Consider the following 13,740-nt stretch of genomic DNA (forward strand, 5'->3'; position numbering starts at 1 on the left):
TGGTCGCAATTGATGACTCAAAGATGACTTGTTAACGTCTTTGTACTGTATTACATCTTCTAGTACCAATATACGATATCTGAATGAGTGTACAGGTGTTTATCTATATGTATACTTCGTCAGTTGTAGTTTTGGGTAATCCAGTAACAGCTGCAGTCAGGGGCGTCGCACCCGTGGGGGATGGGGGTGTTTCGACACCCCCACTTTTACAGCAAGGTGATTTCATCCCCCCCACATTTTCCAAAGGTAAACCCGTTTGCCCACCCTCGTAGTGCACCAACATACGAAAAAAGGAGCGCACCTCAGCTCCCTTACGCTGCACGAAAAGGCATTGGTCAAACTGAACGGACATTCACCCAATCACAGACTGTTGTCCGCGACACGGCCCGGGAAATTTGATATTACGTCAGAGACAAACAGCCGGAGCTAGCGATGGGGAGCTCGGCTCTTTTGACTCGGCTCCCAAAGAAGAGCCGGCTCCCGAACGGCCACCTCTGGAACCTGATTGGACACCTCAGGTGTCACTCCAGTTGATTGACAGGCAAGTCTCGTTGAAAGATGAGTGAGAAACGCGGCGTCTTTGAAATGAGTGGCAGGCATAGAGAGTGTCCTGTTGTACTGTCAGAGTGAACCTACTTTCCTGGAATACATCATTTTGAGTTAAGTTTGAATGTGATTTCCAAATGAGTCAATAGGTGCGTTTATATGGACACGTTTCGTTTAAAGAGATTACATGTAATCGGTTTATTAGAATTCGACCGAACTGTATACATGAGCCACAAATAAAGAGATTAAATTTCTTCCGAGTTTACATGTTACAGCAATTTAATCCGATAGGACGATGTTTTAACAAATGTTGAAGTACTACAAATGTTGCAGTATGTCTGAGCTGTTTCTTTGCTTTGTGTTACATGAAAAAATGAGGTGCTCTGTTTTTTTTTCTTTAAAAAAAATAAAATAACATTTAAAATCCCGACTAGAACTCGCACGCAAAGATGTCCATTTGGTCGCGCGAGGCTGTCGGTTTGTTTTTCTAACCGTTTTATACACTGGAGTACGGGAACCTATGAAGGAAGAAGAATGTGATGCTGATGCTGCCAGCCACGTATGACTCTGCCTGCCTGCCATTAATGTTAATGCCCTGTTTGATTTTAAATTATGTTACACAACGCCTCTTCTTTACAAAACATAATACGCGTTAAAAATGACATCTGCCGAAGAAACGGATAAACTGAGAGGATTGTACACAACTGTTCAGTTGATGAGGATGCTAGCACGTCTGCAGTTGCTTCATCTTCGTAAACCAAGTGGATTAGTTTGACATAATTGTGAGCTTTCCTGTGACCGAGACACCGATTTCAGGTAGGACAGTTGGATTTAATGGGTTTGATTTTATTAATTGTATGGACAACTTAAAACATGTAGCGGGTTGTGGTGACACAGGCTAACTTCCACTCTGGGTCAGACAGGCTGTTATAGCCTACATACTGGTGCTACACACATGGAAAAAAGATCTTTGGCTACTTACTAGTAACATTTATCTCCTCCTCAAATCCGACATCGACACCATGGCTGACGTCCGAAAGGGGTCTGCCTCCCAGTATGTCGTCCATTTCCGTCTGGTACGCGAAATTGGCCGGGCTTCATCCGCTTTTACCATTTTGCCTTTTGGCATTGGAGTAGGCGGCCTTCAGGGCTTTCCATCTTGACTTAATCTGGTCAACGGACTGGTCAAACCCTGCCTCTTTCAAGGCTGTGTGGACATCATTAAAGATTTCCGAGTTCCTCATCTTCCTCCCGTCCAGTTTTGACATTATATTTTGCTCTTGCAACGTTTTCAATAAAAACACCGTTTCCTCCCCCGACCAATTTTTGTTCTTCTTCACCGTCGCCGTCATTTTAACTTCGATATCTTCCGTTATCTGCCTTTTAACTAGAACTACACAGTCTTTATTAACTGTATCTCGCGCGCCCTTACACTTGCGCAGTAACATGAAACGTGTTCTAATAATCGTTTTATCCAGGTGCGCCTGTAAATATGGGGAGTTTCCTCCTTCAATCGGATTATATGAACGGTCCAAACCACCTAATGTAATCGGTTTAAATATTTAACCCGTTTATATTTAAAGAGATTATTTGACTGTTTACATGACGCATATTTAATCTCTTTGCACGTGTAATCGGTTTAAACGTGCATTTAATCAGATTAAACGTGTCCATATAAACGCACCTATTATTGTTTTTAAAGACTGCACATTTAGAGAAGAGATTTTGTTGCCAATTGTTAGGCTAAACGAGTAGGCTAAAGTTATGAAAGGCTAATGTCACGTTAGCATGAAGCTATTATGTAGCACTTTAAAGTGGTACCTTGAGTTAAGAGTGTCCCGACATATGAGTTTTTTTAAGAGCCGTTATTCCGTCTATTTTTATTTCATGGAACGGATTAATGGCATTTCCATTCATTTCAATGGTGAATATTGATTGGACTACGAGCTATTTGACTTATGAGCTCTGTCACGGAACCAATTAAACTCGTAACTCAACGTACCACTGTTTTGGGATTGTGTGTGTGTGTGTGGGGGGGGGGGCCATGCGCGTAATTTGCACGGGGGTTACGGGGGTCATGACCCCCTCAAAAATCAGATCCAGCTCATTTAACCCCCCCAATATCATCAAATCAAATTATCAAAAAATATCATAAAATTCTGAATGAATAACTTTTGTTTGTTTTCTTTATTCATTCATTTCATTTCAAGATAGTATCATGTTTTAAATAATCTGTAATGTACCCCCCTCCTCCCTCCCCCCAAACCGACTACTTGGTATTACCCAACCCGCTTTCTCTGGCGAAAGTTTGTTTAGGCTACTATTATGCGCAGCCGCTGGTGAGTGGTGCCAGAGGGTGCCAGGGATCACTGTGTGGAACCGATGTCACTGAACTGTATCTTAAGTTGCTGTTTGCTCCAATACAGTCACACGTTTTTGGGGTTTGTTGTGCTAAGAGGTGGATTAACGAGAGTTAAATTGATGGAAAAGGGCTGTGACGGCTGCTCAGAAAGTTCACAAAGCTAGCGCGAAAATCTTGAATGTTGTCTTGCACATACCAAGACGTTCACCTCATGTGTTGCTTATATGTGACCCTGCAAGGCGAAACCAGTCGCTTTGGTAAAATTGACAAAACTAAGTTATTGTGCTCACATGAACGGCCATAAACTAAGCTTTCCAACGATATGTATATTGAGGCTATTGCTATCGCTAAGATAACTGCATCCAAAGTTGGCATGGTTCTCCTGTCAGGATAATGCTAGAAGAGGAGAAAATCACCTTTTTAAGCGGCGTTGACAACTGGAATGACTGCTAATGTGTTGAATCTTCACCGGGCTTAACAGTCAAAACATATGTTTCTCCGTGAAATTTGTTCAACCCGCCCAGTTTTCCAGTCGTTTCAGTAATATTTTGTGGTCAACTGTATCAAATGCAGCACTGAGATCCAGTAAAACTAAGACTGACATTTTTCCACCGTCTGTATTCAGACATATGTTGTTAAACTCTTTGTCAGAGCAGTCTCAGTGCTGTGGTTCTGTCTAAAACCTGACTGGAAGGTGTCATAGCAGTTATTTTGTTTTAAAAAGTAATTAAGTGGTTGAAAAACCGCTTTTTCAATGATCTTACTTAAAAATGGGAGATTTGAGACGGGCCTGTAGTTGTTCATTTGTGTCTTGTCAAGATTGTCCTTTTTCAGCAGAGGTCTGATTACAGCTGTTTTTAGTGGCTCTGGAAACACACCCGACATTAAAGACAAGTTCACCATCAGTGACAGGTCTGAATGCAAGCTGCTCTCCAGTGTGCCACCCTGTATGTGTGATGTATCCAGAGTTGCATTGTCCATAATACATTTGCTGCATGTAGGTGCCAATACAGTGATGAAATTGATTAATCTTTAAGTTCTTGTCAGCTGCCACTGTTGGCTAGTGCTTAAACACTGAATTTAACTACTGTGTCGTTATGGCATAAATAGTGAAGTGAACAGCTGCATTTACGTTAAGTAGCCTAAATCAGTAAAAGTATCACAATGTATTTCTAACACAGGAATGGCAAATTAGCAAGCAAGAAAATGAATACATAAATAAATACATAAATAAAAATGCCGCGAGTTTAACCCCCCCAATGGTAGACCCAAAGTTACGCCCTTGGGGGGGGGGGGGGGGGGGGCATATCATTGTTGGTTTTCAGTAAGTGTATAATCAACACAGTTCATAAGGATTTCATAACTGTAACGTTAGATGAAACTGATGAAAAGCTTTTTTTTTATTAGAAAGGTCTAAAAGTATAACTTTAGCCGGGGTACTTAAACTGACTGACCTACATGATCTGGTTTCATTTTATAGCAGCAAGGCTTGGAGTTGGTTTTAAAGTAAGTTAAAGCACAAGAATGGAGACAAATAGTTTAAGATCAACACAATATTGAGGTTTAAGCAGGCTGTCTTATTTTGTGTAGGGATCTGTCCCTGGCCAGACCTGTGGACTGTCAAACAAAAAGAAGAATTTAAATCCAAGTTTTGTTGAATGATTTAAAATAACATTCATCCAAAAAAAATGATATTCAATATTTGCAGTGATGTTTATATACTGTATATCTAGTTTATCTGATTGGTTTTGATATCTGGAAGGGAATGATTTTTGGTGAAATATGAACAAGGATGCATTGTCACTGCACCTGATCAAGTCATAATAATTTTGTATTAGTGAGACCTGTTGGGGTCTAGAGGGTTATATTTATTTATTCTTATCTTAAACTCCACAGTTTCTCGCATAAATGCAACTAAAAGCCAAGTCATGAATGCAGATACGGGTTTTGTTCTGATTTGTTTTGTAAAACCACTCCTTGCTGCTCTAATGCGGGACAACTACAGGTTCATTAAGATGTTCCATATAACTTAAGTGTTGCCGTAATTCATATGGATAGATGCAATCAGAGTTAAATGCATGGAGTCAAGAATGTCTATTGTATTTTGTTTTTTTTAAAGAAGTGTTTATGTTAAATTGAGTCAAGAAACGCTACTTTATTTTTTATAAGAAGTATTTAAGTTAGATTTAATGAAGTCAAAAAAGCATTTAATTTGTAATAAGTATTTCAGTTAAATGAAGTGAAGAAAGAGTATTTAGATTTTTTTTATACTGTTTTTGTTTCATTAAACCACTTCTTGCTGCTCTAATGTTAGACAACTACAGGTTCAATGGGATGTTCAGTATAGGCCGACATGTTCATTCATTTACACAGGCCTAAGTGCCGTTAGAGTCCGAGTATGTTATTTTATTGTTATAAGTATTTATGTTAAATGAAGTGAATTTTATTTCTGTTTTTTTTTTGGGGGGGGGGGGGGGTATTATGTATTACTTTTTTACGTAAGAGGTTTTTTTTTATATTTTAAGTAAAGTCAAGAAAGACTGTCTCATTTATTTTTTATTTAAAAAACATGTAAGCCTATTTCAAGAAAAAGTTTGCAAATGTCAGTGTTATTTTTGATGTTCCGGTTAAAATAAATGTCAATAAAGTGAGTATTGGCAGAACTGGTAGTCATTTTCATGTTATAGGGGCGGGGGATCAGCCTCTGCTGAGAGTAACTAAAAGTAATCTAACTTAGTTACTTTTAACAGCAAGTAGTCCGTAACTTAACTAAGTTACTTTTTAAAGAAGTAGTCAGTAGTCAGATTACTGTTTCAAAGTAACTATGGCAACACTGCTGCTTCCAGGTGCTCCTGGTGCCTCTAAGGCTGGATTCCCCACAAAAGCCGTGAATGGTCTTCAGTTTTGTTTTTACAGGTGTAGCAGCTGGTTGTCTGATTTTTCATTGTTTTCTATGTTTGTCTCTTCATGTTTCTCTTCCTTTTTTTCCCTTCTTCGCTCTCCCTCTCTCTCTGTCCCCCGGTCCGGTTCGGCACCATCACACCATCACATCATGTTAAGTATTGTAACAAAACTAAATAAATAAAAATAAGGAGTTAATGGGCATCAAGGGGAGCTTTACATTCATAAAGCTTCCCTTGGCATAGCAAATGTGTTTGGCATTAACGGTATTCAGATTACAATTCTGCTGCCATAATGCTGGGCAGGACAAGGGGTAAAAAAATAAGAAAATGAGACGGAGCGAGTTGCTTCTTTCAGACTGAGAGACCACACCTCAGATATCAGACACAAGAAGTTTTAATCACATCTGAGTTCAAACTTTACAATCAATGAGCCTCATTGTGAAGCCAGAGAGAAAAACAGTGAAGGCATCATTCAGAAGTAACTTCATATCTGAAGCAACACAACACATTCAATCATCTAAAGTCCAGAATGAGACAAAAATCTGCTTTTTTTAAGCACAACTCAGCAAAACATTTCCAAGATAAGAAGGTAAAATCCCTTTTCCCTGTATTTACATCATGTTATAGATTTTCTTCACTGTGTGACGACACAAACACAATCACTGCTGAGAAAGGCAACCAGAGACAAAAAAACTGCTTTTTTTCTGTGATTAAACAGTTTTGGTAAAGACGGTTGAAAGAAACTGAACCATCAACAGAACTACAAATCAAAAGATTCGGGAGATGAATCTAAATCACGTCGTCACCTTGAATCCAGACATTTGTTGTCAGCTGAGCGTCTGGACTCAACAGAAAGTCTTCCAACATGAAACTGAGCTGAAAGTCTTGGCTGTAAAAATCAGAACATAAAGAAATATCAGGGCCGTCGGTTTTAGTCAAAGAATATCGAGATATCCAACAAAAGAAAGTCGTCAACAGAACAACATCAACAAATCACTGATTCCCTGAAAGTCTCTGAACAGCTTAGAAATGACACCACGATGGGACTAAATGAGTCCCAGAATGAGTCAAAATGAAAACTCACAGATTAAAACTCACTGCACCTTCAGCTGCTTCCTTTTTCAGCTGAGAAATTTGCAACTTCTTCCTGAAACAAACGACCCAAACATCAAAGGAAACCAAACTCCAGCCCAGAGCGGCTGAGTGAATGTGGTCTGGACTCTGTGGAGGAGAGTCATGGTTCCAGAGACGCTGTAGAAGGACAGAACACCTGCTCTGTGATCCAGGTACACTCCCACTCTGGAGGCCCGAGGACCTGAGATGGAGGTTTCCTTGTTGTTGTACCTAAATGAATAACTGTTTTGGTCACATCTTAACGCCCAAGATTTGTCATTATAACCAAATAAACATTCAGTCCCTCCTCCTGCTCTGCTGATGTTCTTGTATGCGACTGCTACAGCAACTCTTCCTCCTCCCATCTCCACCTCCCAGTAACAACGTCCAGTCAGACTCTCTCTGCTCAGGACCTGATACATGTTAGTGAATCTGTCTGGATGATCAGAATAAGACTGAGGCTGTTTCATTAATGTCACTTTTCTGTTCCCCTCTGACAGTAACAGACGTGTGTTTGCTGTGTTTGGATCCAGTGTGATTTCACATGAATATCTTAAGAATCCAGCTCTGCTCTCTGGTCCTGGTTCTGGTTCTGGTTCTGGTCCTGGTTCTGGTCCTGGTCCTGGTCCTGGTCCTGGTTCTGGTTCTGGTTCTGGCTGTGACAGTAAAACATCCACTTCAGCGACTCTCAGTGAGATGTTGGCCCATTCCTCTCTCAGGATGTCCTGTAGTTTCTCTCTGAGCTCTGACACAGCTGCTGTCACATCCTCAAAGTGCCTCAGAGGACGGATCTGGATGCTGGATGAGTGTGTAGCCCCCCTGAGTGCTGCCACTGAGGGGCAGCTGTGCAGAAACTGGCTGTGATCCTCTGTGTGTGAGAGCTGCTGCAGCTCAGCATCTTTCCTCTTCAGCTCAGTGATCTCCTGCTCCAGCTTCTCCTGAAGCTCTTTGACTCGCCTCCCTTCGGCTTCCTGCTGGGATCTGAGCTGCTGCTTCACATCAGAGCTTCTTTTCTGGAGGAGACGGATCAGCTGGCTGAAGATCTCCTGGCTGTGCTCCTCTGTTTTATCAGCAGAGCGATGGATGGCCTCCAGCTCCTGTTGAAGCAGCTTCACATCTTTCTCTGCGTCCTGGATTCTCTGCTGGATCTGCTGCCGACTCCCCTCCAGCTCTCTCTGCCTCTCAGTCCTTTCTGCTGCAGCTGACACTGTGTCGTGGCCTTTATGTTCCTCCACAGAGCAGAGATAACAGATGCACTTCTGATCCGTGCGGCAGAACATCTTCATCACCTCATCGTGATCAGAGCAGATGTTCTCCTGGAGCTTCTTGGAGGGCTCCACCAGCTTGTGTTTCCTGAGTGGAGCTGAATCATAATGAGGCTGAAGGTGTTCCTCACAGTAAGAGGCCAGGCAGGATAAACAGGACTTGGTGGCTTTCAGCTTCCTCCCAGAGCAGACATCACAGGCTACATCTTCAGCTCCAGCATAGCAGTGATCAGCAGGAGCAGCACGGAGTCCAGTCTTCTTCAGCTGCTCCACTAAAGCTGCTAACATGGTGTTTTTCCCCAGGACAGGCCTCGCTGTGAATGTCTGCCTGCACTGAGGGCAGCTGTGGACTCCCTTCTGATCCTCTCCATCCCAGAAGCCTTTAACACAGTGAAAGCAGTAGCTGTGTCCACAGGGAATAGTCACCGGATCCTTCAGCAGATCCAAACAGATCGAACACTGGAGCATTTCTCCTTCCAGCTGAACTCCTTTCTGCGCCATTTCACCGTTTAGCAGCAGCGACTGAGTGAGTTTCACTTCCTCAAAGCTGAAACTGCTCTGAGCTCTGAGCTATAAATGACGTGTCGGTGCAGAGAACAGAGCCGGTCGGTTCACTTCCTGTTGGTTACGCCCATCATGAGCTGCAGATCTGAAGGGGAGGGAACAAGGAAAGGTGTGGACAGAGCGAGCTGCTGTGGGTGAGAGCAGGAGGAACAGGGAGGTTATCAGAGTTCAGTCCATTCATTTCTATCTGGGACTACTAATCAGTCCAAGACCAAAGATTAGTTTGAGCTCTTTTGAATATCTGCTTCTCAGTTTTCCCCAAAGTGGAAACCACAGAAACCTCTTGTGTTTGTTGTTGTGTATCGTCCACCTGGCCCTTATTCTGAGTTCCTGTCTGAGTTCTCAGAGTTTTTATCCCAGTTGGTGCTGAGTACAGATAAAGTCATTGTAGTGGGTGACTCTAATATTCATGTAGATGTTGGAAATGACAGCCTGAATATGAACTTTAATTCTATATGAGACTCTGTTGGATTTCCTCAGAGTGTTCAGGGACCGACTCACTGCCTTAATCACACCCTTGATCTTGTGCTGACTTATGGCGGTGAGAGTGAACAGTTAACAGTCTTCCCTCATAACTCTCTCTTATCTGAACATTTATTGATGACCTTTGAGTTTACAATACTTAACTAAACAGTTTCTGATAAGGAATGTACATATTCTGACGTTATCTCACAAGTTAATATTGTTGATTTTAAAATCCTAGAGGAAACAGTTGGGCATCTGAAATCAACAACTTGCACTCTGGACATAATACCATCCGACTTTTTAAAAACTGTTTTTACCTCAGTAGAAAGTGATCTCCTACGAATAGTTAACAGCTCACTGGCATCAGGCATTTTTCCCAAGTCACTAAAGACAGCTGCCATTAAGCCACTCCTAAAGAAGAGAACTCTAGACGCCTCTATGATGAACAGCTACAGACCCGTCTCTAATCTCTCTTTTATATCTAAGATTATTGAGAAAGTTGTATTTAACCAGCTCAACGACTTTCTGAATGAAAGTGGAAGTCTTGATAACTTTCAATCAGGCTTCAGACGTCATCACAGCACTGAAACAGCTCTGGTCAAAGTGTTAAACGACACCAGGTTGAACACTGATTCTGGTAATGTTTCAGTCCTGGTTCTGTTGGACCTCAGCGCTGCGTTTGATACTGTAGATCACAGAATCCTGTTGCACAGGCTGGAAAACTGGGTTGGACTTTCTGGAGCGGTCCTTAACTGGTTCAGGTCCTACTTAGAAGGCCGGAGTTATTTTGTTACAGTTGGCAGCTATGAATCTGAGCGAGTGGCCATGACTCGTGGAGTCCCCCAGGGGTCAATTCTTGGACCTCTTCTGTTTAACTTGTATATGCTCCCTTTGGGTCAGATATTGCAGAACTTTAACATCAATTATCACAGTTATGCAGACGATACTGTAGCGAATTTACACGTGAAAATGGATTAATATGCTGGATATTAATAAAAGAAAGGGGCACCACCTGCCATATCCATAACCTTAATTTTGTTACAGTCCTGGGAGGAGAAACTGTTAAAAGTTATGAGGGAAAAGTCTCACTGAAGTCGAATTCTGTCTGAAGGGATATCCAACACTTAAGAATTTCTGTGACGCTCTGATCATTTACAAAACTTTTATTTAAACAGTCTTTCACAATTATATGCCAACAGTTGATAAAGAGGACAGAATAGAGATAATTTGCAGTCTTTATAATAAAATAGGGGTAGCTAGGTTGGAATGGGATGAATGGGGAAAGTTTATTAAGTCTGGCCTCTCGCCACCCTGAGTTCAGTATCGGCTAATTAACTCTGACAGCATATTAAAGGGTTCAACACAGCACCATGTCTGAGAAGGAGAGACGAGACCTTACTTGGTGGCAGGGACCCGAAGCGCGTGATGTTTGTTCTTCTGGATAACCGTTTGTTATCGAAGGCTGGCGGGTTTCCATGGCAACAGCGGGCGGAAGTCGGGACGAGCTGTTATTCTCTGACCTGGGCTTCGATCAGGAGGAGTCCCACAGGCTTTTCTCTTCCCTTCTCTGCATGAAGGTGGTCTGCTTAGTAACGCTACTTAGTAACGCTACTTAGTAACGCTACTTAGTAATGCTACTTAGTAACGCTACTTAGTAACGCTACTTAGTAACGCTACTTAGTAATGCTACTTAGTAACGCTACTTAGTAATGCTACTTAGTAACGCTACTTAGTAATGCTACTTAGTAACGCTACTTAGTAACGCTACTTAGTAATGCTACTTAGTAATGCTACTTAGTAACGATACTTAGTAACGCTACTTAGTAACGCTACTTAGTAACGCTACTTAGTAACGCTACTTAGTAACGCTACTTAGTAACGCTACTTAGTAACGCTACTTAGTAACGCTACTTAGTAACGCTACTTAGTAACGCGTTACTGTAGTCGGACTACTTTTTTCAGTAACGAGTAGTCTAACGCAACTACTATTTCAAAACTAGTAGTCAGATTGAAGTTACTTATCTAAAACATCGTGCGTTACTATTTCTGCATTTCGGGGGAACGTATACCCCGTAGCGGCCGTCCTTTATTCTCCTGTAACGGCCGCCGCCGGCCGGCATGTTATAGTGACCATACAGAAGCTAACATGTTATTTCTGAATGTTACTTACAAGCCCAATACATATATTTGACTTGTAAACATATATTCATGATTATAACCATACATTTGTATTGAAATAATTTGGGATGATTTCGTTTTCTTATGAGTTATATCAGTGTCCGCGACCGGAGCGGGTTCGCCTGAAGTCACTGGTTGTTTTACATCTACCTACCCAGTAAAAGTGATCTGTCCCACTAACATGTGAAACACCAGCGATATCGTTTGTTACATTTGACTCACTTTCCCTAATCATTTTAAATAAATACACCAATCTAAACCACAGTTTTCATCAGTGCCCGTCACAGACGATAGTTGGTGGGTTTAGCTATTCGTGCTAACTTTATAACATATAGCCTACGTTTCAGGCAGTGCTATGGAGAGGGCTAGCTAGCTGTTTATCTTACCTGGTCGCAATTGATGACTCAAAGATGACTTGTTAACGTCTTTGTACTGTATTACATCTTCTAGTACCTATATACGATATCTGAATGAGTGTACAGGTGTTTATCTATATGTATACTTCGTCAGGTGTAGCTTTGGGTAATCCAGTAACAGCTGCAGTCAGGGGCGTCGCACCCGTGGGGGATGGGGGTGTTTCGACACCCCCACTTTTACAGCAAGATGATTTCATCCCCCCCACATTTTCCAAAGGTAAACCCGTTTGCCCACCCTCGTAGTGCACCAACATACGAAAAAGGAGCGCACCTCAGCTCCCTTACGCTGCACGAAAAGGCATTGGTCAAACTGAACGGACATTCACCCAATCACAGACTGTTGTCCGCGACACGGCCCGGGAAATTTGATATTACGTCAGAGACGAACAGCCGGAGCTAGTGATGGGAAGCTCGGCTCTTTTGACTCGGCTCCCAAAGAAGAGCCGGCTCCCGAACGGCCACCTCTGGAACCTGATTGGACACCTCAGGTGTCACTCCAGTTGATTGACAGGCAAGTCTCGTTGAAAGATGAGTGAGAAACGCGGCGTCTTTGAAATGAGTGGCAGGCATAGAGTGTCCTGTTGTACTGTCAGAGTGAACCTACTTTTGTGGAATACATCATTTTGAGTTAAGTTTGAATGTGATTTCCAAATGAGTCGTTGTTTTTAAAGACTGCACATTTAGAGAAGAGATTTTGTTGCCAATTGTTAGGCTAAACGAGTAGGCTAAAGTTATGCAAGGCTAATGTCACGTTAGCATGAAGCTATTATGTAGCACTTTAAAGTGGTACCTTGAGTTAAGAGTGTCCCGACATATGAGTTTTTTTAAGAGCCGTTATTCCGTCTATTTTTATTTCATGGAACGGATTAATGGCATTTCCATTCATTTCAATGGTGAATATTGATTGGACTACGAGCTATTTGACTTATGAGCTCTGTCACGGAACCAATTAAACTCGTAACTCAACGTACCACTGTTTTGGGATAGTGTGTGTGTGTGTGGGGGGGCCATGCGCGTAATTTGCACGGGGGTTACGGGGGTCATGACCCCCTCAAAAATCAGATCCAGCTCATTTAACCCCCCCAATATCATCAAATCAAATTATCAAAAAATATCATAAAATTCTGAATGAATAACTTTTGTTTGTTTTCTTTATTCATTCATTTCATTTCAAGATAGTATCATGTTTTAAATAATCTGTAATGTACCCCCCCTCCTCCCTCCCCCCAAACCGACTACTTGGTATTACCCAACCCGCTTTCTCTGGCGAAAGTTTGTTTAGGCTACTATTATGCGCAGCCGCTGGTGAGTGGTGCCAGAGGGTGCCAGGGATCACTGTGTGGAACCAATGTCACTGAACTGTATCTTAAGTTGCTGTTTGCTCCAATACAGTCACACGTTTTTGGGGTTTGTTGTGCTAAGAGGTGGATTAACGAGAGTTAAATTGATGGAAAAGGGCTGTGACGGCTGCTCAGAAAGTTCACAAAGCTAGCGCGAAAATCTTGAATGTTGTCTTGCACATACCAAGACGTTCACCTCATGTGTTGCTTATATGTGACCCTGCAAGGCGAAACCAGTCGCTTTGGTAAAATTGACAAAACTAAGTTATTGTGCTCACATGAACGGCCATAAACTAAGCTTTCCAACGATATGTATATTGAGGCTATTGCTATCGCTAAGATAACTGCATCCAAAGTTGGCATGGTTCTCCTGTCAGGATAATGCTAGAAGAGGAGAAAATCACCTTTTTAAGTGGCGTTGACAACTGGAATGACTGCTAATGTGTTGAATCTTCACCGGGCTTAACAGTCAAAACATATGTTTCTCCGTGAAATTTGTTCAACCCGCCCAGTTTTCCAGTCGTTTCAGTAATATATTGTGGTCAACTGTATCAAATGCAGCACTGAGATCCAGTAAAACTCAGACTG

At 42.0% G+C, this 13,740-nt stretch overlaps 1 protein-coding gene across 1 annotated transcript in view; it reads right to left on the reverse strand.

Annotated features, from left to right (window-relative positions):
* The window catches only part of LOC142366637 (tripartite motif-containing protein 16-like), a 9,823-nt gene extending 1,133 nt beyond the window's left edge, over positions 1-8,690 (reverse strand). The window contains exons 1-3 of the mRNA XM_075448597.1: positions 7,588-8,690; positions 6,996-7,512; positions 265-316 (exon numbers count right to left, since the gene is read on the reverse strand). Coding sequence (XP_075304712.1) covers positions 265-316; positions 6,996-7,512; positions 7,588-8,690 — 1,672 coding nt within the window. The remainder of the gene's footprint in view (positions 1-264; positions 317-6,995; positions 7,513-7,587) is intronic.
* Between the last annotated feature and the right edge of the window lie 5,050 nt (positions 8,691-13,740).

The sequence above is a fragment of the Odontesthes bonariensis genome, chromosome 17 (genome assembly GCF_027942865.1).
Source record: "Odontesthes bonariensis isolate fOdoBon6 chromosome 17, fOdoBon6.hap1, whole genome shotgun sequence".
NCBI classification, from domain to species: domain Eukaryota; kingdom Metazoa; phylum Chordata; class Actinopteri; order Atheriniformes; family Atherinopsidae; genus Odontesthes; species Odontesthes bonariensis.